The 26055-nt window shown below is 42.9% G+C and overlaps 1 protein-coding gene across 2 annotated transcripts; it reads right to left on the minus strand.

Annotated features, from left to right (window-relative positions):
- Positions 1-12377: 12377 nt before the first annotated feature.
- LOC132382010 (claudin-16-like) lies at positions 12378-25186 on the minus strand. Of its 2 annotated transcripts, none has more exons than XM_059951797.1 (6): positions 25166-25186; positions 24541-24674; positions 20155-20257; positions 16148-16312; positions 14753-14944; positions 12378-12795 (listed from the first exon to the last, which is right to left on the minus strand). In XM_059951797.1, the coding sequence occupies exons 2-6, from the start codon at positions 24652-24654 to the stop codon at positions 12707-12709; spliced, it is 663 nt and encodes a 220-aa protein (XP_059807780.1). In that variant the 5' UTR covers positions 24655-24674; positions 25166-25186; the 3' UTR covers positions 12378-12706. The 2 variants fall into 2 exon arrangements, with proteins under 2 accessions (XP_059807780.1, XP_059807779.1); XM_059951796.1 differs by lacking the exon at positions 25166-25186 and adding an exon at positions 24827-24979.
- Between the last annotated feature and the right edge of the window lie 869 nt (positions 25187-26055).

Raw genomic sequence — 26055 nt, forward strand, 5'->3', positions numbered from 1 at the left:
TACCAATACAGTGATATGAAAATAGTGAAGCCTTGGCGGGAAGGCCTCACTGTACTTATAGTTTATCATCTATTGCCACTCTTTTCCAGGGGCAAACATGGGCCAGTGGGTCTAGATTGGATTGGCATTTTGGTTAGCATGAATGAGTTGGGCCAAATGGCCCATTCTCTGTGTTTTATGGCTCTGTATCCCTATTTCTTGATTTATGCTCCCTTGCAGGGCAACTGCTGTCATGAGGCTTATAGACTGCTCCCACCAATAACAAAAGATTTCCAGATTTGTGTTTTTTTTTAAGTTTCATCCACCTTGCTTCTCATCTCTGCCCATCTGATTCCAAATCTTATCTTCACTTTTCACCATGGTACTGATATCATTCCTTATTACCAGATCTACTCCACTCCACTTTCCTTTCTGGAAATAGTCAATAGGTTTGGCTGCATCTGTAGGAAGAGATCTCCTCCCTACTCTCCCGTCAACTGCCCCTGAAGTGTGCCACACAGCTACACTAAGGGCAATGTCAGTGGCCAATTAACTTACCAACCAGCCTATTTTGTGTTGTATGAGGAAGCTAGAGTACTGGGGAAAGCCGTGCAATCACACAAGAACTTGCAGTCACCACACAGACCACACCTGAGAACGGGATTGAAGTTGGGTCACCGTACCTGTGAGACAACATCTCTACTAGCCACCAGCCTTGGTCACATTCCTCAACTTGTCAGTTTATACCCATTACATACAAAATGTTGGAGGAACTCAGCAAGTCAAGCAGCATCTATGGAAAGGAATAAACAAATCAATATTTTGGGATGAGTCCCTTCATCAAGACTAGAAAGGAAGGAGGAAACAGGTTAGTTAGAAGGTGGGGTGGGGGTGGGGAAGAGAAGGATTACATGCTAGAAGGTGATAGGTGAAGCCAGTAGGGTGGGGGAGGGTGTATGAAATGAGAAGCTGGGAGGTGATAGGGCTGAAGAAGAAGGAATCTGATAGGAGAGGAGAGTGGAACATTGGTAAAAAGGAAGGAGGAGGGGCTCCATGGAGAGGTAAGAGGGGAGGGAAAAAATTACCAGAATTTAGAGGAATTGATGTTCATGCCACACAGACAGAATATGAGGTGTTGCTCCTCCAACCTGAGAGTTGTCTCATTATGGCCACAGAGGAGGCTATGGACCTACATGTCAGAATGGGAAGGGGGGTTGGAATTAAAATGGCTAGCCATTGGGGAAACCCTGCTTGTTACAGACAGAGCGAAGGTGCTCAACAATGAGGTCCCCCAGTTCATGCCGGGTCTCACAAATTTTGAGGTTGTCCTATTGGGAGCACTGGGACTAGTAGACGATCCCAACAGACTTGAAGGCAAAGTATTGCCTCACCTAGAAGGCCTGTTTGGGCCCTGAATGGAGATGAGGGAGCAGGTGAATGGGCAGGTGTAACACTTCTGCTTGCACCAATAAGTGCCTGGAGAGAGACTGGTGAGGAGGGATGAATGGACAAAGGAGACATGGAGAGAACCTGCAAGAAGCTTAGAGTGGAGGAGTGATAAAGGTGGTAGGGTCCTGTTGAAGATGGCAGAAGTTGTGGGGAATGATATACAGGATGCAAAGGCTCATGGGATGGTAGATAAAGGCAAGAGGATCTCTATCACTGTCAAGTTGGCAGAAAGACGGGATGTGGCCAGATGTCCAGGAAATGGGGGCAATATGCCACCACCCCCACGTTTACACTTATTTATTTCTTCTTGTGCTTTCAATTTGTCTGTCTTCAACACTGCACATTTTGACAAACACCTTTAACTTTGTTTTATTTCCATTTTCCTTGACTGACTCTATTTGCATTGGCACCCTTTGCTTTGTAAGCATTGCCTCTCGTTACCTTTTCATCCAAATGCAACAGCCTTGCTTTATTGCAGATGAGCAGGTAAGGCCTGTACTGTTCTTACTTCGTCAGAGATAACTATGCACCTAATGAGCAAGAGAATGCACATTGCTCCCTTCCAGTTCTGTTAAATTGGATGAAAATGAATCTTTCCAATCAGGATGAACAATAAAGTTCATTAAACTTCTGTGTGTTATTAGTGACAGTCAGATCTCTGAGGATCTACCCTGGGCCTAACACACTGATGCAGTTACACAGAAGACGTGGCAGCCTCTAAACTTCATTAGGAGTTTGAGGAGATTTGGTATGTCTCCAAAGACACTCGCAAGTTTCTCCAGCTGTGCTGTGGAGAGCATTCTAACTGTCTGCCTCACAGCTTGATATCAGTGGGGGTGGGGGAGTTGCACCATACAGGATTGAAGTAAACTGCAGAGAGGTGTAAACTTAGGTAGCACCATCATGGGCACTAGCCTCCCCGGCATCCAGAACATCTTTAAGGAGCGATGCTTCAATAAAAGGCAGCGTCCATCATTAAGGACCTTATTACCCAGTACATACCCTCTTCTCATTGCTACAATCAGGTAGGAGGTACAGGAGCCTGAAGGCACCCACCCAATGATTCAGGAACAGCTTCTTCCCTTCTGCCATCCGATTTCTAAGTGGACTCTAAATGGACCCATGAACTCTACCTCACTACTGTTTTGTACTACTTATTTAATCTATCTTTTTAAATATGTATACTCACTGTAATTGATTTTTTATTATCCTGTATTGCCATGTACTGCTGCCACAAAACAACAGATTTCATGACACATGCCAGTGATACTAAACCTGATTCTGATTGGGAATGCTGTCTGGGAACTGTGAGCACAGGAAGTGGTCTGGATTGCTTTTGACTCTCACCGTGCGTTGTGGCACCCGGATGAGGGTAATTGGCCCCTCTGAAAGAACACCTCTGTGGAGATGAGGACAGGAGCGAGATTTGCTCCCTCCCACCCCAACACAGGGACGAGCGGCTGACGATCGCCGCAGAGAGCAGAACGCTAGGTACATTTGTACACCTCCAGCACGAGCTGGCACCTTCAGCAAAGAGGGGAGCTAGTTCAAGATTAAGTCTGAAGAAAATACAAATTGCAATCTTTGTGCGTTATAGTTACAGCAAGCAGTGAGTGGCATACAATCAGTCTGTATGAACTAGGCAGTCAATCACCAGCACGGGAGTTTCTCTACACTCATGCAAGAGCAGCGGGTGGGATTTAAGCCCCATCAAACTGTGAAATGCAACTAAAGAGAAAGAAACCCGGCATCCTTCCTCCTGTGACAAAGGGGAGCGTCTTATTGATGTGGCTTTATTACTTGGCATGACCTGGAGATGCTGACTGTATTCACGTTGTGTGTTAATGTTCCACACAGCTCCACTTCTCACTTAGGTTCAACAGCAAGCTCTGAAATCACTTTAAACTTCATGACTAAACATCGTCCCTCCTTTTACTACCCATATAAAAGCATTTTTTCCCACCAATTTGCCTAATTTCACAACTAACCCTGGTAAGCCATTCCAGATACCTACCACTCTGTGTAAAATCTTGCCCCCTCATGTTGCCTTTCAACTTCCCGCTCTAACATTAAAAGTATGTTCAAAGATCCAATTTAATGTCAGAGAAATGCATACAATATACACCCTGAACTGCTTTTTCTTCGCAACCACCCATGAGAACAGAGGAGTGCCCCAAAGAATGAATGACAGTTAAACATAAGAATCCCCACTCCAGCACCCATCTTGCATTTGACATTTCTACCCCAGAGAACAGATTCTAACCATCTACTCTTTCCATGCCTCTCCTAGTTTAAAAACCCTCTATCAGGTCTCCACTCAACCCCAACACTCTGAAGAAAACCCATATTAGTCCATCCTGTCCTTGGAACTCATATCCTATAATCCAGACAGCATCCCGGTAAACTCTTTCCACAATCTCCTTCCTCTAGTGGGATGTCCCGAGCTGTACACTGTGCTCTAAGTGTGGTCTAGCCTAAGTCTGTGTTTAGGCTGCTTTGGTCAAGTATCTGCTGTTGGGGATGTGGGATGAGTGCATCTGTGAAGCTGTAGCAGGCTGTGTCTGGCATTAACTGGCAGGGAATCCTCCACTGAGTATAGTGGAGTGGAATCATAGACCCATATCATATTTGCTTCAGTCCATGTAGGAGTCGCTGGAAGTGTGCTGCTGGCCTTTACCTTGTGAAGAGTTACTAAGTAACTCTTGACCCTCCAATGCATCTTATTCAGAGCGTTACGGAGTTTATAAAGATAAATTAGTGAGGTGTTGTTGATCAGTGACCAGGAGAGTTAATAAATACATGATCCATTTCTCCAGGAGAGCATTAAAGGTCAGACACTAGAGAAGCTGATTCAATCCATGGAATTTATTGTTCATTGTCCTTGGCCACCTTGACTCCTCCCAGTCTTGGCAAACTCCTCACCCTACCATGTATTCCCTCCTCTGCACCATGATCCCTCCCCTGCGGGCTCTCCTTGTCCATCGTGAGCGTGCTTTCTCTTACTCAACTGAGCAATTGACCATGATTTACCAATCTCTGAAAAGAGAGAATTCTTTGGTAAAGAGGAAGGTGAAGCCAATAAGATATAAAAACACATCTCGCTTTTTTATTAAGCAACTACTCCTAAACTAATTAAAATGTAGAAAGCTAAGTGAGTAGACTGCTAAAGTAATGACTGGGGTATATGAACTTTATAAAATATAAACTGCCTGAGGAAAATCTGGGAATTCTGCAACTCTTGAATTCTTTTCATTTTTCTTCAGTTGAACAATGCAAAAGATGCACCTTCTTTGGTTAATTTAACTCTCTGTTGTTGGGGGTCCTGAGGTGAATGCATCAATGAAACTGTAGCAGGCTATTGCACCGGTGACATCCAAAGTTCATTTTCGGGGCATCCTACTTCTCTCCTGTGATGCTCCGCCTATTTATAGCCTTTAGCTAATCCTCTGGGGAAGGGAATAGATGAGGAAAGTTCCCGGAGCACTGGTGATGGCAATTCAGTGGAGGAGAAGTGTCAAAAAAGCAAAACATTTCAGATATCAGAAATATGAAGTAAAAAAGGAAAACACAGCTGGTCACTTAGACAGAGAAACAGTTAAATGTTTTAGACCAATAGCCTTTTATTGAAACTTGGAAAAGTTAGAAACGACAGGCTTTTGAGATGGAGAAGAGGGGATAGAGATAGGAAAATGAAAGGGAAAGTCTGAAAATGTGGAGATCATGACCTTCGGACAAAGAATAAGGATTCTGGCTCTAGTCTGCACGTGAGAGACTTTGTCCAGCAGACGGTTGTAGTGATGGTCCTTATTTCAAAATATCTAAGCTTAAGAATATGAGATTAATTTCCGTGTTTGCTGATTTTGTGATTACCCATGCCATGGTAACTGTGGTGGTGGGATATAATGAAAAAAATCTGGAGTGGGACGGGGGAAGACAAATCGATCCACAGTGCCAGAGTGACCTTCTTCTTTGGAAGCAGGGTTACATGAATGCACAGTGGCTGACGTTCAAATGCATGAAATGACAAACCTCTGACTGATGATATTAATACCACATGCACGACGCCAAAATAGCCAACTGCGTGTAGGCGATGTGTGAACACTCAGCCACCTACTCTGGTTCTGAACCAGCTGAACCTGGGACAGAAATGCCATAACAACAGTGTACCTTTATATAGCACCTTCCAGAAGCAAATGGCACTAGGCACTTTAGATGGTAATTGAGGGGAAAGGTCTCTACAGATACAGGCATTCTAAAGCAGGAGAAAAAAACATGTTGAACATATACAGAAGGTCTGTGGTGATTGAAAGGAAATAAAAATTAGGTCAAATTCTTGCCAGAATGGGGAACTAGAAGTGGTACAGGAGAAGAAACGTATAGGGGGAAGAGACGCTGGTCATAGAAAGGATGTTACTGAATGACAGGACCTCTAATGTTTTCACTTAATAAAACTTAATACAAGAGACAACGAAAAAAATACTTGAAATGCAAAAAAAAGTGTGCAAAGCTAAGAAAATGAAAAGTTCTGGAAAGGTGAACTTGTACTTTTCAAAGTATGGGATGTCCTGAGCACCTTACAGCCAGTAGAGTACTTTCCAAGTCCAGATATTGTTGTACTTGGGAGCTGGTAGAAACATGTTTGCTCAGAAACTATCTCCTGGTCAGTGGCACTGAATATGTCAAATAGTTACTAAATCACATTGCACTTGACCTGTAAAATGCAGTTCCTTTCAATCTGGAGGCAACATTCAGCAGAGGCCAAGCACCAACAACTGAGGATTTTTCTCCAGTTGTTGCTCCATCAGTCCAAGACTGCAGGTCCCACCCCAAAAGTAAACTCTGGCAATCAGATCAGTCCACCTTGTGTCCATCTAGATGACAACTTCCTTCCACTGGGAACAACCCTTATCCACTCAGAAAAAACACGTGCTGGAAATCACAAACTATGCCCACAAAATGCTGGAGCAACTCAGCAGGTCAGGCAGCACCTATGGAGAGGAATAAACAGTGGACGATTCAAGTCGAGACCCTTCATCAGGACTGGAAAGGAAGGGGGAAGGGGGAAAAAGCTGGAAGGTGATAGGTGAAGCCGGATTTGTGGGGGTGTGGGGATAAGTAAGAAACCTGGAGGTGATAGGTGGAAAAGGTAAAGGGCTAGAGAAGAAGGAATCTGATAGGAGAGGGGAGTGGATCATGTGAGAAAGGTGAGGAGGAGCGGGCACCAAGGGTAGATAGGCAGGAGAGGAGAAGAGGTAAGAGGCTAAAGTGGGGACGAAGTAGAGGGAAGGGGGAAGGTGAATAATACTGGGAGAAATTGTTGGCCATGCTTCATTTTGGAGGGTACCTGGACAGAATATGAGGTCTTGCTCCTCCAACCTGAGAGTGGCCTCATTGTGGCAGAAGTAGAGGCCATGGGCCGACATGTCAGAACAGAAATGGGAATAAGGATTAAAGTAGTTTAGCCACTCATCCACTCGGTGTGCATTCTCACAGATGTGTGGACAAGGCATCAACTGACTGTGATGCCTATTGCAGTCTGAATGAATCTCCTCTGTAGGCCAAAGCAGAAATTAAGATGGGAAGAATGCACAAGTTACAAAGCCTAATATGTACAGGATATATCTTGGAACTGGAATTGGTTTATCACTGTCACATGTACCGAGGGACTTCGAAAAGTTTGGCTTGCACTTTTCATACAGATCAAATCGTTAGTCGGGTGATGTTTTCTGTAGCTTGCATTATCTTACTGAATACAAATTGCAGGCAGCATTGGAGTGATTTGGTATGCAGCTGTCATTAGGTTTGAGGTAAGCTTTGAGAAGACCATTCTGCACCTAACATTGACGACTGTTGTCAGCACCCGAGGAACTGCCAGCATACGTGTGTCAAATGTAGCTATGGAGATTTCCAAAATGGAGTAACTCATTTTCAAAGAAACAAATGTGTGAGGCTGGAATTAGGAGCTGGGAAAGCCGTTTAAAGAAATTATTTAGCCATAAATATCAATATTTGGGTGTAAGGAAAAGGAAAGATACTGAGAACTGTCAGTCATGTAGACTGTCTATATGTCCAGAGTGATCAGTAAGGACCATTAGTCTAAAGAGGAGTATTTAAAGAGCATTTTGACTATCTTCAAGGATTCTGATGGAGTACTGTCCCCTTTCTAGATGGCAGAAGCTCCAACAACTCTCCATATGAAACTGTCTACCCAGTAGGCACTCCATCCCCAGCCCTAAACATTCTCTCACCACTGTTGCAGTGTTGTAGAGTCTAGAGCATACATAATCAAAAAATTCACTGCTGTTACTTGTTTAGGTTAACCTGATGGTGCATCCCAACCTGAGACCTCTGTTGTCTACGAGAACACAAGCAGTAGGTGGACGTGAGCACCACCATTCACATATTCCTCTCTCCCTCTTACATAACAACAGGGCTTGAAAAAGGTAACACTGTTTTTTCATCAATGCTCAGTCTAAATCCAGGAATTCTCTCCCCTTTCGGAACTGAGCGAGCAACTTCAGCAGGATGATGGCAGTGGTTCAAGAAGGTTGCTCAGGACCATCTCATCAAGGGCAACTGAGGAAGGACAAGTAGCAGAAAATGCTGGATCTACTCAGGGAGACAGTCACTTTGTCTGACCCAAAATGAGAACTCTTTTTCTCTTCCTACAGATGCACTCCGACTTACTGAGTGTCCACAGCGTTTTCTATCATTATTTTAATTTTCTAGTGTACAGCATTTTAAAATGTTCACTTACTTGGCGATGGACAGATATTTGCCTTGCTAGTTATTAAAGGGTGATTTTTTTTTAAAAATAGAAACTAGGTTGTGTGAGTTTATGGTGCAACTATGATGGTATTTTTGTTTTTGAATAAACTTGTATTTGGACTCACATTGAAGCCTGAAGCTTGGTGGAATTAACTTTAGAAAGGATTACCAATGGAGGAAATGCAGTGAAAATGTTCCCTTACACTGTCCCACCTCACATACAGTTCAAAGAAGTACACTCTGTGTCTGGGTGTATTTTTCCACATCATGTATGAAGCTAGTCTTGATGTTTCTGTAATCAAGCCTGTTCCAGAATTATAGGCAGCCTTGCTTGTTAAATTTTAGCCTACAGGCAAATGGATTGAAGCTGCCAAAACCCTTTTTACCTCACAGTTGCATTGTTCGAGCAGGACAAGGTTCAGGTCACCTCAAAAAACTGGGTGGATCAGTATCAAGGCAAATGCAGACACTCTGCAATTTGTTAACTTAAACACAGATTTGCAGGATAATTTACTAAGTATGTAGACCAACAGACAATATTGCTCTTTTAAAAATTCCCCTTTACCCCTTGAAATATAAGTGGAAGAACTTTTTACTGAGTCCTGAAGAAGAGTCTTGGCCCAATATGTTGACTGTTTATTCATTGCCATAGATGCTGTCCGACCTGCTGAGTTCCTCCAGCATTTTGTGTGTGTTGCTTTGGATTTCCAGCATCTGCAGAATTTCTCGTATTTTTGACTGTTTTGCTGTGTCCATATATTGACCTTCAGTAATCAAATCTTCGCCACTTGTGTGTGCTTTGACTTTTGCTCAGGGTACAGAAGTAAAGTTTATTCACCAACAATGATATATTTGGATTTCTGTCCCCACTTATAACGGATAGCAGAGAAATTAAAATGTTAAGTGTTCGAACAATTACAGGGCTTATTTTGAAACTGCAGGCAACTTCTGATTTTGTTTTGACTCCTTCTCTTCTGTAATAACTAAGTTATAGGTTTGTCGTAGAGTCACCATGTTGTGGCCCAACAGTTTCATCAGTCATGGGTCTACTGCTGTAAAAATTCAATCATTCTGCAATTTTTTCCATATTCCAAGTGCTGAACCATGGTGCAACCTCACCAGTGAATAAACCACAACTGAGGCTCTTCCCCTGAACTGCAGAGCCAGTCCTTGACAACTGGAGATAGTGGCTTTAAATGTGAGACTCCAAAAAGCTTCGGCCATTCCCATTGGAAACTATTACAATAAGCTCATGACACAGGAGCAGAGTTAGGCCCTTCAGTCCATTGAGTCTGCTCCACCATTTCATCATGACTGATCAGTCTCCCTCTCAACCCCATTCTCCTGCCTTCTCACCTGTAACTTCTCACACCCTAGTTAATTAAAAACCTTATCAACCTTTGCCTTAAATACCCGGCCTCCATAGCCACCCGTCGCACCAAATTCCACAGATTCACCACCCTCTGTCTAAAGAGATTCCTCCTCAACTCCATTTTAAATGAACATCCCTCCATTCCAAGGCTGTGACCTCTGGTTCTAGACTCCTCCACTATAGGAAACATCCTCTCCACATCCACTCTATATAGGCCTTTCAACAGTCCAGAGATTCCAATTGAGATCCCACCCTCATTCTTCTAAATTTCAACAAGTATAGGCAAAGAGACATTAATTGCTCCTCATATGATAAGCCTTTCATGGATATAAACAACTAAAAGAATTTTTTTTAATTTACTAAAACTTATTAAGTCTAAGAAAAACATTAAAACATTAAAATGAGATTAACTAAATAAATTTCTTCCATCCCATCTCTAGGCTCGGAAACCACAATCAAATAAATAAGGATTTTGGTCTTTTACAAATTCTGGATAGAATAGGAGAGGGATGTTTCCAGAATAATGCCAGGGAATCCCACTACAATGGGGTTAAATAACTGGACTTTATTCTAATCAGATTTGCTCAAAGGTCAGCCAGCCTTCAACAGACATGCCCCGAACTGTACCTTAAACTACATCCTCTAACTCAGAGGCAAATATGGGGAGTAGATGCATCCATTAAATAAATAATAGTCATTCAGTACTCTTCCAGAAAAAATAGACTATTTACAGCTTGAAAGAAATAAGGGGAGAACAATAATCAGACCTCTCTTAATCTTCCATAATCAGACCTTTCCTGACTGCTCTAGGTTTGCTGAGAGATACCTCTGCATACTTGCAGACTGAACAAGGTGATTAAGGTTATTGAAGGCCAGGACTAGATTAACAGGCCTGCTTTGCCTGGGACAGAAATCAATAGCTCAAGAACATTGTTTTAAGATAATTGGTGGACATGTTTGAGATGATTTGAGGTAATTTCTTCTTACTCAAAGAGTTGGAAGGCTCTGGGAACTCACTGCCTGAAAATGTGGGAGAAGGAGAAACCCATATCTCAGTTTGGAAATATCTGATGAGCGCCCAAAGAGCCATAGTGTAAAGAATGGAGCTGAGAGCGTTGCTGGCATTTGGTAAGATGTCCCTGTCTGTGCTGTAGTTTTCTATTGTCCTATGACCCACTGGAGCATGACATTGCAGTCTCTCTCAAAACATAATAGGAGCGAAAACAGTTAATTGTCTCAGCAAACTGCAAAGGAGTCATGTTTGTGGGGATATGATATTGAGACTGTGGTTGGATCATATTGAATGGGACAGCAGTTTGGAGGGGCTGAATGGCCTGCTTTTATGGTGAAAAGAAGCATGAAGTATAGAATGATTGGCACGTGCCTCCACTCCTCTTCTTAAGCTTATGCCTGTCCTCAGCTATGGCTCATACATTGCTGATTTGTACTGAGATAAGGAGTCAGTTTCCTCCAGGAGGCCAGTCATCATGCAAGCCTAGCTTGTGAGCTCCTGACCACAAAACCGAGTCAAGAAATACATGGTCCATGGAGCTTTATGTGCCGTGAGTGATTTCTGTTTAGTGGGTGCTTCGTGGTCTGGAGGAACATCATCTCATTTCATTGTATATATGTCATCAGATGCCAATAAACTTGAATTAGAGCAGGAGTAACCAGGCAGTGTTAGAAGCCACAATTCTGGTTTGTACATTAGTTAGTAATCAGGGCTTTGAAAGCTTTAGAGTTTCTATTGTAGGCAGAAATTTACTGGGATTTTCCTCCCCGTGTCTAAACTAATACCACATTTGATAGTACAGTTTCACACTGATCTGGTGGAGAAATTGTCCAAATATGAGCCAGATGTTGAGAAAGAGAGAATTAGCCAGGTAATGGTGGTGAGAGAGATCCTCCTTCATCTACACTCACAGTCAAGAGATTGTGTCCTTTAAGATTTGAGAAGTCCATGAATACTGATCAAGACCTCATCGGTTCGGCTTGCACTGAATTGTTCTCTCCCAGTGAATCAGGGCCTCATCAGATTGATTATTCCAGTGAATCAGGACCTCATCAGATTGATTCTCTTAGTGAAACAAGAGCTCATCAGATCGATTATTCCAGTGAATCAGGACCTCATCAGATTGATTCTCTTAGTGAAACAAGAGCTCATCAGATCGATTATTCCAGTGAATCAGGACCTCATCAGATTGATTATTCCAGTGTATCAGGACCTCATCAGATTGATTCTCTTAGTGAAACAAGATCTCATCTGATTGATTCTCTTAGTAAAACGAAATCTCATCTGATTGATTCTCCCAGTGAATCAAGATCTCATCGGATTGATTATTCCAGTGAATCAAGAGCTCATTGAATTGGTCTGCAGTAAGTTGTTCTCTCCCAGTGATAGAAGACCTCATCAGAATGGCCAGCACTAACTTTATCTCCCCAGTGAATCAAGTAACACTAAAAGTTCTTAACTCATCTTTCTAAAGTCATAGTGCTTAAAAAGATGACCTTGCTTTCATCATTAGAGGATGCATATTCCAAATTCCCTCTCCTGCATTTTTAGCTCTCACCATTTCCTCTTGTTCCCCAATTTTTAAATAAAATCAAAAATCTAAGTGTGTGAACTACTTGTCCGTCTTTGCCCTTGAGAGTTAAGGCATCAAGGTTCAAGCCATTGTTTATATTCCTTGGGCAAAAACTTTCAGGATATATTCAGTTAATTACCCTACTTAAGATTTCATTGAGCAATTAGTATGTTCTTTCATTCATAATTTACTTCAGGCACAACAGAGATTGTAAATATAGAATCTTTTCACACTTTGGAAAGGTACATTTTATTCTTTTCATCACGTTGCACTGAACTTTTCATCGCAACTCCATGTAAAGGGTTCATTAGGACAAATTGTTGCTCTAAATAAAAACTTTTGATCCTACTCATTGATTGCACTTAAATAAACTACATCAATGCCTCCTCTTTGCGATTCAGTATACACAAAACAAAGCAATTTGAAAGCATTAACAATTAAATCCAGCTGCAATATGTAGCCTTTCACCTTTTTGAAGGGTGCAATATGTCCTTTGAGGGACTGGAGAAGCTGTTGCATTTAAATCTGGAACACAGTTCCAGAAGAGATGGTCCTAGACTCGCGAATCCATGGCATACATTTTGCCAGTGGCTGTTCTTCCATACTGGTAGAAGGACAGGTTGTATCGGGCAGTTCTAGCATCTGTTTGGGGAAAGAGAAATGAGTGTCATTGTAGAGAAGGTTTTGTGTGTGTGTGTTTATGCACACCTGAATATTGCTGTTTGTACTGTGTGCGTATCTGAATATTGGTGTTTGTACTTCGTGTGTGTGTGTTCGTGTGTGTGAATGCACACCTGAATATTGTTGTTGTACTGTGTGCATGCACATCTGAATATTGGTGTTTGTACTGTGTGTGCATGCACGTCTGAATATTGTTGTTGTACTGTGTGTGTGTGTCTGAATATTGTTGTTGTACTCTGTGTGTGTGTGTGTGTGTGTGTGTCTGAATATTGTTGTTTGTACTGTGTGCGTGTGTCTGAATATTGTTGTTGTACTCTGTGTGTGTGTGTGTGTGTGTGTCTGAATATTGTTGTTTGTACTGTGTGCGTGTGTGTGCGTGTGCATGTGTGTGTCTGTGTTTATACATTCCTGCATTAGATTACCAAAGTTGTGTCGGCCACGTTGTTTGCATGCTCGACACTAAACTGAAGCACTATATTCCCAGCTCTGCCATGGGAAGCGACTACCACACACACACACACAGGTAACGCTGCAAGGATGCACTTAACGCCTCATTGAAGGAATGGCTTCCGTATGGCTCCCCGTGACTCCTGGGAGACCCTGGACCATGACTGTTCAAAATGGAGAACCTCAGATCCACACACTGAGAGTGCACAGAGGCCCTGCTTAACCTCCTCACTTGTCCTGCCAATTACCCCCCGACCCATCTGAGCTTGCATTTATCATGTTGCCTCAACGGCCATCTCTGACCACACAAACTGGAATGGAAGTAAGTCATCCTTAATCCCAAGGGACAGCACAGGAAGGAGAAGACAGAAGTGTACAAGGAGAAAGGGGTGGTGGATAAAGTAATTTAATTCTGTGAAGTGATTACAGCTAATGCAGTGTGAAATACAACATTGGCCACTTCCAGGTTGTTTCACAGCCAACTGAGAATCTAACTGGAGGTTACCTTGCTATCATGAATGCCCAAGCTGTTTAAAGAGGGCTTATGGAGTGTAGGGCAGCACTGCATGGGAATGCAGCTCACATTGTCTTGCAACCAAAGGTCTCCTTGTCTTTTTTTAAGATTGCAAGAGATTGCTGGGCATTGAGAGCATCAAGCACCGTCGGTCTACCCCGTCAGTGGGTTGCCCATTGGCAGAGGCACGGGGGTGGCTGGGCTTGGTGCGGACCGTGTGGCTGCCTGCCACGGGGCGCGAAGATGGTGTGCGGTGTTACAGCGAGCGATTGCCTCAGATGTTTTTCTCGTGCTCGCGATCCCCTGTCGCCCACTGGTAACGCGGAGCACTGCAAGACCGACAGCTGGAGAGCTTGTGTGGCCTTGGTTGTAATGAGGGCTGCGGTGTTGCCTGTTGCAGCCACCAGGAGGGGAGACACCGGAGGCAGTGCGGGGTGGTGCTGCTCTCCAATGTTGGCCCGGAGGAAGACAAGCTGGATTCCCTAGGTGTCTGCATGCGCATATCCATCTGTGGACTGTTGAGAGCTCGCCCCTGCAGACGGCACTCATGCTCCGTCAGTCTATGGAAATTTCACTTAGTAACGGGCTATATTATTTGTTTGTGCATGACTGTATGTTTACTGCTATCTTATAAGTGCTAGTGCTGTGTATGATCATCAGTACTGTGTTTTGCACCCTGGTCCTGGAGGAACGCTGTTCCGTTTGGCTGTATTCCTGGGTATTGATGTATGGTTAAATGATAATTAAACTTGTGGTTGTCGCTTCTGGTGTTCTGGGATGCCAGTTAGGTGGTTGGGATACTTACCTCTATCTTTCCCCTCCCTCCCAATTCCAGCCACCCTCCCACTCCCAAAACCCCTTGAACACAGCAGCTTGCAATCTTCGAATGCTTTAGAACTTTTAGGTAAGAATGTAGGAACAGAGAGAATTACTGTGGAATGAAATAATTTAACTCACCTCTGAAGAGGTAAAGGCAGCAGGTTAACATGATGGAGGCTAGGAAACAGCCCGTTGATCCGGCCATCCCCAGCCAGCAGGACCACCCGAATTCATACTGAATTCCCAAAAACACGTGCTGCAGGACCAGAGTAGCTCGCTCCACGTACACATCCACGGCGTACCATACAGATCCAATCATACCTGGGACACCTGTAGACAGTCAGGCGCCTCGTCAACATATTCCATCCCCCTTCAGGCTCAGCAAAGACACGAGACAGAACTCAGATGCCGGAGGCTCCCCCAGCCACGGCTGGCGAGGAGTTGGGAGTTGTGACCACTTCAGTGGAAGGGTCTGAGGAACTTCAACGATATGGAAGTAGTTTAATGGAAAGTTCACGAACAAGAAGTAAATGCAAGTCATCAATATACTCAGCATCCTCAATGTCCTGGCTTTAAGGCTGCTAGTGATTCTCTTGATTTTCTGGGCAGACCCAGCTCTTTAAAAGGAACATCATGACATCGTTGTCACTTATGAGGATGGGGGCGTCTAAGGAGAGTGAATAGCTGGAGTTTTCATTCAAAGAAATGGGACTCACTGGTTTCCCGTGATACCAATGCCAGCAGTCATTGAAATATTTCTCAGTGCCTGTTCCCTTCCCATTGGTAATCATTTTTGTTTCTCTATTACCAGCATTCTTTCCTCCGTTTACTATCATATCAGTTTAAAGCTTTATCTCAGGGAATCCTGATGCTGACCCTACTGTCTTGCAGGCATTATATTGGCTTGAAGATGAACAATGTCAAATTGCTTCTGTCGGGTCCAAAGGATATTCCATGTCTTAATATCTTAGAGTATTAAGCTGGGGATATTCCCTGACTCCAGACCCTCTTTAAACTATCTTGGTTCCTGTTTCACATACACATTTTGAAAAAGTAATGAACAGCTTATGTCATTGTGCTTAAAATCATTTTTAATCCCTTCCATTTTTCCTGAAGATATTGACCTGCTGGGTTCTGTAAGATCCTGTAACTCTTAGTGAAGCCTAGCTTTCACTGATTGACGTTGTAACATACCAATCAGAAACTCTAGACTTGGATGAAAACTGAGACTATTCAGCAATCCGAGGCATTGAATTAATTCCTGACTCTCGCCTCGCTGGATGTGAGCACTTTGCCTCAGTGAGTGGGTTCTGGGTTGATTGTCCCACCTTGCTGCATGGAATATGGAGGGAGATGGCAGCAATTCTACATATCACTGAGTTCAGGTGCTGGCAGGATACTCCTGCTCAATGGTCCTCAGATCAACAGCAGGCTGGCACGTACCAACCAGTCCTTCAGGAGGCCACCTCAGTTACTTAATCACACGTCTTTTTGGAAATAAGCTACTAGATCAACGAAGGGAGTCAACCTTACCTCCAATTCCAAAAATGAAACCTGCCATGTAGCAGATCCGTAATTTAATCTGAGGTTCATCTCTTAGTATCTTCACACAGTCCAATCCCAAAACTAATATAATGAGTGCAAAGCTGGCAAGAATGTCCGCCGTGATCATAAGTGCTCGAGTCAACACTATCTTCACTGGAAGAAAACAAGGGTAAATTTTTTTTTTAAACTCTCTGTGCATATACATGTTTAACATCAGAAATGTCTCCACATAGTGAAGCTTCTCCCTCATCCTCTTTGACCACTAGTATTTTTCCAGTATTTAGCAGTCTCCAAATGGATTCAGTAACCTGGCCTCAAAACTGTTCCTGACAACCGTTCTCAAATGCTCTCGGGATGTCACGGCTGCTGGAAAGGCTGAAATAAGGTGGTGGCGCCTCCTAGGGGCACTTGTCATACTTTGCCAGAGTGGGTGGATTAATCAGGAAGGCAGTTAAAAGGCAACCTCGTTGCTGTGGAATGAGAATCACACACTCCCAGACCGATCAGTCTGATAGGTTTCCTTCCGCAAAGGGCATTAGTGGGCCTTCTATCTAAAGATACGGTACTGGTCTCTCTGCTGATCTGTTTTGTACAACTCCAGATAAATAAATGCATAATCTATCCTGAAGCATCTCTGCAGTGGTCACTAAGTCCTGGAATGCTATCTTTCAAGTAAATTTTACCGGTAAATGTTCGTAAGTTGTGAAACTTTTCACATAAGTTCAGTAGGGTTTTCCCAGGATCCGAATAATGTTTGTCTTCCAACCATTTGCACAGATTAACTGGCCTTTGTATCATGGCTACTTCTGAGAGCTAATGGCAAACATGTTTGTTGTTGTTTCCCACTTTTTATCGTTGGTTGAATCTTGTGATTACTGTTGAATATCTAGTACACCTTCACACTTAACATGCTTTGGTGTTATATTTTCCTGTGGACTTGCTCTTTATTATTTCTATAATCAGCGCTGCTCTCCAACTCTGCATTCCCGTGACTTAACCCTCCTTGTTTTCCACTTACTTCGCCTAGCAACTTATCCCTTTTCCCAAACTTCCTTGCTCTTAATTTTCTACACAGCTTGGGGCTGATTATTTTCGTTATATCACTGAGTCTTTTAGAGCAAGTTTTCTTTTTTTTTTTGGGTCCCATTAAAAGCAAATTGCATTTTTATTTTATTTAGAGATACAGTACAAAATAGGTCCTACAAGCCACACCGGTCAGCAACCCCCAATTTAACCCTAACCTAATCACAGGACAATTTAGAAAGACCAATTAACCTACTCACCAGTTCATCTTTGGACTGTGGAAAGAACCCAGAGAAGAATCCATGCGTTCCACAGGGAGATGTATAAACTGCTCAGAGAGGGCACCATAATTTTACACATAATTTGCCCTTGAAATTTCTTCAGGGTCTCTCAACCCTGTTAATGGTAGGGGTATATGGCATAAAAAAGGTTGGGAGCCCCTGTTGTAGAGTCTGGACGTTGAAGATTCCCAGCCTTGATCTTTCTTTAATATTCCCAGTAACCCTGGCACGGGATGGAATTTTCCCCCATTCTGTGGTCAGGAAAATCCAAAATGAAACTAGTTAGAGTTGTCTCGGCCTCTGAGTAAAGTTCAGTCACCACCATGAATTCTTCAGCAAACTATGTTAGATTACTTGAAGATAACTGATGTGAAGTTCTTGTTCTGTAGGTGGAGTCTTTGTCTGTGGGGGATAAGCATATCTCTAGTGTATCCAATCTCCAACAGACCACTCTTCACATCATTCACATTAACTAATTTATCACTCTTGCAAAAGATCTGTGGGCTATTAGTTGCTCTGGAATTGGATGAGGATGAAGGAAATGCGGAAAAGATCTGTGTGAGGATATAACGTCTCTGTTCAGATTTTCAAAGCAGCTGTATTGTTGCTACTTTTCTGACTTGTTTTTGGAATATTGGAGTTTGTCAGCTGCCTCCCAGAGTTTATTTTGCTCCTGTTTCCCAGTCTTGCACTTCAGAGGGTGTATTTGTGAATCATCGACCATCTACCCCTCAGCCATCAGGTTCTTGAATAAAAGGGGATAACCACACCCACTTGCCCCATCACTGAAATGCTCCTACAATCACTGATCATACTTTAAGGACTTTTTATGTCATTAGCTCATGTTCTTCATACTTAATTATATCTGCTTTTGCACGGTTCGTTGTCTTCTGCACTCTGGTTGATCTTTCGTTGATCCTGCTATAGGTTTGCTGACTATGCCCACAGGAAAATGAATCTCAAGGTTGTATATGGTGACATGTGGTGAAGAGGAGGGTGGTGCTTAGTTATGATGGCACAAAAACAGCAACTCCTTTGCTTGCATCTTCGGAAACAGCTCTATTTCCATCTTTAATATCTCTATTTTTCCCCTTCAGGGTTCTTTTGAGGACCCTGACCTGGAGTTACACACTGACTTCGGTTCTTTGCGGGAATGGGACCTGTTCTCGGGGTTTCATGACGGGTCGTTATCCAACATGCCAAAGGTGTGGCCTAAGGGCTTAGCTCACGTTTGGTGGTCAAGATTTCGTGGCTCTGGAGATAGGCAGATCGAAAGTTCGTGTCCCGGCAGGAGATCAGTGTATCGTGGGAGTCAGAAGATCTCTGGCTTTGTGCCTAGAGACTCGAGATCTTTGGGCAAAGAGCTCGGAAAAAACAAAGCAACGGACTTCTAACATCGTAAACCAGTGAGTTGTTTGTTATGTCTCCTCTCTCGCTATGAAACGGAGACACATCTTTCTCCCTTATTAGGGAGCAAGAGAGCCTGTGTTATGTCGAATACTGGGTGAACGAGTCGTCTATGGGGTACTGCAAGCCTGTGTCTTTGTTGTTGCTTTGCTGCGGGCTTGAGTGCTCGGTGATGGGTGCCAATGCTTTGCTGTTGCTTACGTGCAGGAGGGAGGGGAGCTGGGGGGGGTCTTTGGGTTTCTAAAATTTAACTGTCGCTCATTCTTTGGGGCACTCCTCTGTTTTCGCAGGTGGTTGTGAAGAAAAAGCATTTCAGAATGTATATTGTATACATTTCTCTGGCATTAAATGTACCTTTGAAACCTTTGAAACATGTACTTTGAACTTTGAATTTTGAATAGCTCTCAAAAGTATCCTTAACGCTGTTTAAGTTAACCAGTCTTTTACTAGAAAAGGAACATTTGTATGTGTACATCATCTTTTATATCCTCAGCACTTCCCGAAATGCTTCAAGCCAATGAGTCACTTCTGAAGCCAAAGTTACAATGTAGGAAACCGAACAGCAATTCAGTACTCTATAAATGGTCAGTTAATCTGTTGTTAATCTGCTGGTTGGAGGATGAATGTAGTTTAGGACATGGTGAACCCTCCAATCTCTTTAAATTACACCTATAGTTTTTCATCCATTAACACCACCACATCACATACAACTATTGGAAGGACAGCACACACAAATATACAGTATTCTGAAGATTCTCCTTGGATTACAAACTATATACCCACTTCACATTCTGACCCACAACTGCCAAATTCTGAAATGAGAACACAAAATAAATTGGCCAGAATTGGACATGTAAGTGTTCAAATTTGTTTGAAAGGGTAAAGCCTTGTTAATTATGGTACATGTTGTGAATCATGAACTTTGCTGACATAGATTTCTGCCCCATTTCTCCATCTTATTTTAAATAATTACATTTGCTTTATGTCCTTTCAATAGCACTTCACATCACATTAATTCTCCTGAAAGGCATTAATTACTAATGACAGAGAGAAAACCAGGGAATATTTGGCAGCCGTTACGATTCTTACAATAGTAGAACATTGGCCTACTTTTCAACAGGAGTACTTACCTACATAATGCTTTCAATTTGATTGTTTTAGTAACAGTTTTCCACACTTAAAAATCACATTCTACAGACTAGGTGTGCAACAGATGTCCCTCTAATTTGTTCGATGGACAACTGGTTCAATGTTTCAAGCATCTGTTCTTCTGTAGGTACTTACGTGGATGTTCTGCTAATATGGAGTCATATTGATCACACGTCCTGATCCCATCCATGGAATTTGTGACACACTCCCACCACAAACCCCTGCATTTTTGGCTGACCTGGGAATGTGAGCCAGAAACAGAGTTATGAACACTTGTGTCTGTTTCTCACCAGTCAGACTCCAGTTATCTCCGCCACCGGTGTTCCAAGTTAGCCTGGGCATTTCCGTACAGCCCAGCTGAACACTAGTGACTACAGGCCAGCCTGACCATACTAGATCCCACACTGGTGCGAGTGGGAGAGCTTCAGCTTCCCAGCTCCAAAGACCTGCGTTCAAACCGAACCACCAGAGCTGTGTGCATGGAGTCTGCACACTCAGTCCGTGACTGTGTGTGTTTCTATCTCAGTACTCTAGTTACATCCTACGTACCAACAACGTGAGGGCTGGTACATTAACTGGCCATGGAAATTGGTCCTAGTGTGTAGACTAGAAGAACGTGGGGAGATGACGGGAATTTGGGGAGAATAAACTGAAATTCAAGTTGGATTAGTGTAAAATGGGCACCTGATGCTTAGTGTGCACTTATTGGGCCAAAAGGAATGTTTCTACCCCTGTGCCCACTGAATGCACACCAACCATCTATACTGATCAGCAGGCCAGCCAGAATAACCTATAATTGTTGGAATTAACAATATCTGGCCATTAAAGTCTTCCATTCTGTTTGCTTCATCTCACCATAGAGAAACATGCAGAATGGTCTGGTTGTGGCTTTGATTACTTTATTCATTAAATTTTCTAAACCCATCACCTCATCGTCTATGCCCTCTCCAGATAATTGTCCCAGAGTCAAAGGGAAGCCACTGGTATCTCGCCAAATGCTGTTCCATTGGAGTAGTTTTTCAGAAGCCATTGCTGTCTTCTGTTAGTAAAGTACTTGCCTGGGAAAGGTATCTGGGATGTGGGTGGGAACAGGAGTACTGAGTAAAAATCCATGCAGTCATAGGGAAAAGGTACAAATGCACATGGACATCACTGGCAATCCGGATTGAATGCAGGTCTTTGCACCTGAGGCAGCAACTTTACTGGTTGTGCTACCGTGCCATCATAGATAGATAGATAGATAGATACTTTGTCCATCCCAAAGGAAGGAACGATGTCACAATAGCATTACAAGTGCACAAGTATACAAATATCAGAAGAGAAGTAAGAAAGAATAAAAAAATAAGTTACCCCCAGCAGTCTAACAGGAGGGGATCATCACTTCCCTGGCCATAGGTTGATTCATTACAAAACCTAAAGGCCAAGGGCAAGAATTACCTCCTATAGCGCTCTTTGGAGCAGTGCAGTTGTCTTAGTCTATTACTAAAGTGCTCCTCTGTTCAGCCAAGGTGTCATGCAGAGGGTGAGAAACATTGTCCAGAATTGCCAAGATTTTCTGTAGGGTCCTTTGTTCTACCACAGTCTCCAGTGTGTCCAGTTTGACTCCCATAACAGGGCCCTTGCACAGAATTACCATACATCACCCAGTCCCAGTTCATCCTACTTCTTATCCACCCACCCTCCTCTTCACCCTCTTAAACTCCACTGGTGTTGATGTTAAATCAATTGTGAGTAGCCTTGAGAGAACACTTCCTCATCACCCCTTGTGAGATCCTGATATGTACTCAATCCCAGTGTTTAGAGCAGAGATTGGCATTAAGGTGGGTTAGCCACGCAGATGATGGTGGGTAATGTTGGAGGAGATAGATTGTAGGAATATCCTCTGGAAAGAACAATGCGGAAGTTAGGGTCATAAAGTACTAAAGAGTACAAGACCTTTGACCTATCTAGTTCATGCTAACCATCTAAAATGGATCTGTAGAACCTTTTCCAAAAAAAGACAAGTTTAGATGTTCTGACTGTGGGAATGGGAAGGACATCCATGCTTTTGACATACCCATCTCCCCTCCCCAATCAAGACTTCCAGATCTTGCCCAATTGGCTGTCAAACCATGTTTCTCATAGTGTTAGTGTGTATTCTGGAGATATGCAAAATAGCAAATATGAATTTCAATAGCAATCAGTCTTCGGGTCTGAATACGAATTGTAGATTGATGCAGCTCAGAACAAAAGTCTTCCTGAATTTTTCCTGAGTAAATTGCAGACCTGGAAACACTGAATTGGCCTGAGATATCTGCACAGAACAGGCCATTCATGTTCTCAAGTTCATGCCTCCTATCTACCACTCATGTACGTAAATCTTACACTAAATCCCTTTTCTTAAATCTCACTACATTTCCATCAATCTCCCTAGATTCTTCCAGTCACTCACACACTAGCGACAATTTACAGTGACCAATTAATCTATTGAACTGCACATCTTTGGAATGTGGGAGGAAATCAGAGCACTCAAAGGAAACCCAGGTGGTCACTGACAGAGCGTGTGAACTCCATAAAGACAGCAACAGTGGTTGGAAAATAATTTGAGTCACTGAAGCTACGAGTACACACAATACCCACTGCTTAATCCAAATGAGGTTTAAGTCTGTCTTGATTGGGGCCCATGTACTATGGCATTTTGAGGCTACAATGATATAATACTGATGCTTTTCTTTTGTGGATCACATATCCAGCATCTCTTCCTCATGAGAGTGGCCAAATAGGTTTTATCAAGGCATACTGTCACCATAACCAAACATGGGATGTTTTAACGGGGCTTATACTGGCTTGGCCATGGTTTGGAGGTTTGCCTGCCTCAATGACCCAGAGTGCTATGTTGGCTGGAATCAGGGCTTTACGCTTTGGCTTTTGATAGGATCACCCATGCTGAACAGGTTAAAGGGTAGAGGCCAGGTTAAGAGTGGTCCTCCAGGTTTGGATGTTCAGCTTAGGGCTAACGACCCTGACTGGTAAAACAAAATTGTTACAGAAACAGCAATGAAGAATCCTTCTACATCTGAGTGTGACAGTATTCTTGAGTCTCCACCTGGGATTTGCATGACTGACAGTAGTGAAAACCACGAGGAAGCTGCTGACATGATGAAGGAAGCCCTGAACACTGCCAGAGATGGAGGACCTTCATTGCTGCCCTAAAAAATACTGGCATATTGCCCATATATAATCCATTACATAATGTTTTAACATGGTTTTATTACAAAAAATAATGGTTACAGAATAAATGCAACTTGTGCCATCATCAGAGCATATTTTAAGTGCAAATTAAGGCAATTAATTTACTGCCACTGGCATGCAACAGTAACTTAGGTAATAAGCATTCATTTAAAGGCTTTGCTTTTTGCTAACAGACCAAAAGTGAAAAAATAGGAGGGTGAATTGTGAAATCTATCCCTTTTTTCCTAATTGATGAGATTATTCAATTTAGCTTCTCTCCTACTCAGCTCCCTGCAGAATACTTTGTAATTCACTTACTAATTTGTCTATTTTGCGAGACAATACACACAATGGAGACAAATTCACAAATATCAGTAAATCCTCTGTCATGAAATGTTATGAACTTTGATATTTAATTTCTTCAGTTGCCATGAATCCAACAGGGTTGACTACAGTAAATCTTACAGAACATTCAGAAATGCAAGTTCCAAGTCCCATTTAAAATATTGTAGATCAGGGTTTATTGCATCCCCTGAAAGAATAACCCTGCATTTAATTGTCTCCCCAGTGCTCTCCTATGATAACTCAGTGTCGCAGGGCAGTGGTCATTACCGTTGCCCTCTCCCCACTAGACAGGAGCTACAGACCAGCGTTCGGCTTGCCGACATAGGACAAGTGCAGATGACAAAAGACAAAGAACTCTGATGATGCCTCTTTACAACAACGCCTCTTAGTTTCAAAGCTTGTGGACATAACCTTGACTTTGTTGGTACCTTTGACAGCTATAAAATATTGCATATCATCTTAAAGCCAAATAATTATATTTGATGAGCAGGTGCCATATAGAATTGCAGGAGCAAAAAAATTATATACCGTAAGATCCCACAGACAGCAATGAGACTATGCCTCCGAACTCTGTTTTACTGCTTGGTTAAGCAATAACTATTTGCCAGGGTACCTGGGAGAATGACCCTGCTCTTCAAAATGGCACGACAGTGCCGTTCACCCGTAGAGGCACAGCAGGTAATGGTGTTACGTTTCTTTGGAAGGAGGGTACCCTTGGTGCTATCTTGATCTTGTGGTGCATACTGTATCTCTGGGATGGAATCCAAAACTCACAACCACAGCATTACAGAGGCTAGGCCACTTCCTTAATACCCTCTTGAGCACCCCAGTATCCAAGAGTGCTAGGAATCAGAACAACGAGCTCCTTAAGATACTGGTTTGCAAAACTCAGGAGACTGAGGCTGACTAGGTGGAGAGAGCGACGGAGTGGGTAATAAATTGCAAAAGCAGCAGGTGCTCACTCACCTCCAAACTATCGTCTGCATTCACCATCCAACAATCCGTCCAGGTCGCCACTATCAAGAAAAACGTTGACACAAAGGCCAGACTGAAGGACATAAGTTGCAGCATAAAAATCATCTTCACTCTAGGCTGGAGCACTGAAGGAAAAGAATATTCATTGTTAGAATTTTTAATGAAAGGGAATGGATTCAAATGTCAAAACAAAATACCCTGATCCATTCGCTCGTTTGAGTTAAACATGTAATTATGATAAAAATTATTTGAAAGAAAAGGTTTACACCAACATTACCTCCGCCCGACACTCTCAGGAATCATTGTAAATATTCAGTCACTTTCAGAGCCACAGGACCTAATTATTCTGACCTTCCTGTGCTCAGAGACCCATAAAAATCCATTGTACAGCCGGAAATTTTGACTTGACAGCTAGTTTGAGCTGGAAAAATCCAGACAGCCCATTCACCTCTTTATCGCTTGAATATTTATTCACTCTTTTGTGCTGGGATTTCTATGCGACTTTTACCCGCTGTAGTAGTTCTTCGATCAGATAAAGAAATATAACATTTCATATTCTCATTTCATTACAAGAATATTCAAACAATTTCACAAATTTTCCTTCCCTCTTACATACCTGTTGCCCAGCTCTTGCACCCTGTAATCCCTCAGAGACCCAGCAACAAAGGACAAATGTCAAAGGTACATTGGACACTATAAGTTGGGCTGCAGTGCTGATTCTGTCCTCAACCAATAGTATGGATGCATATTCACTCCCTAACTTTGTGACAGTGACTTGGGCTGTGAGCTCCTGTGACACTCCTGGTGGAGCGTTGACTACGTTGTCCCAACTCAGCACAGACTGAGAATCAAACCTGGAATCCATCTGCTCTATGTTATCCTGCCCATTAAAGGGAGCATGGGCTCGGAAAATTTGCAACACAAGAGGTCTCTGCACCAATTAAAACTGGGCTAGCCAATCCAATCCCATTCTCCTGCACCAGGCCCACAGAAAACACTCAAGCCATGTTGAAATGTGGTGAGAATTCCTGCCTCTGTCACCACTTCAGCCAATTAATTCCTTACCACTCTCTGGGTTAAAATATTTTCCCTCATCTCCTCCTACTCCTTCTACCAGATGATTTAAAATCCTGAGCCTTAATTTAAGACCCCTTTCCTGAGGAAAACAGATCTTTCTTTTGTTTGGATTTGAATAAATGAGTACTTGATGATCATGGGGGCAGTTTCCATGCTATAATATGAGTATGATTCTTTTTCCACAATAATGCTGATGCACCATCAATAACGCACTCTGAGACGTAAAGGCGAGATATCGGCTTTTATTGACTGGAAGAAGGAACAGGCAGTGAGTGACCACCATACTACATCCTGGAGACTGAGAGGCCGGCCCCAGGCCTCGATCGCCTTTATACAGGGGTCTGTGGGAGGAGCTACAGAAGCAGTCAGCAGGGGACGTGTCCAGACAGGCACACGTAGTTCACCACAAATGCTAAATCTAATTGAATT

Source organism: Hypanus sabinus, chromosome 27 (genome assembly GCF_030144855.1).
Source record: "Hypanus sabinus isolate sHypSab1 chromosome 27, sHypSab1.hap1, whole genome shotgun sequence".
NCBI lineage: Eukaryota > Metazoa > Chordata > Chondrichthyes > Myliobatiformes > Dasyatidae > Hypanus > Hypanus sabinus.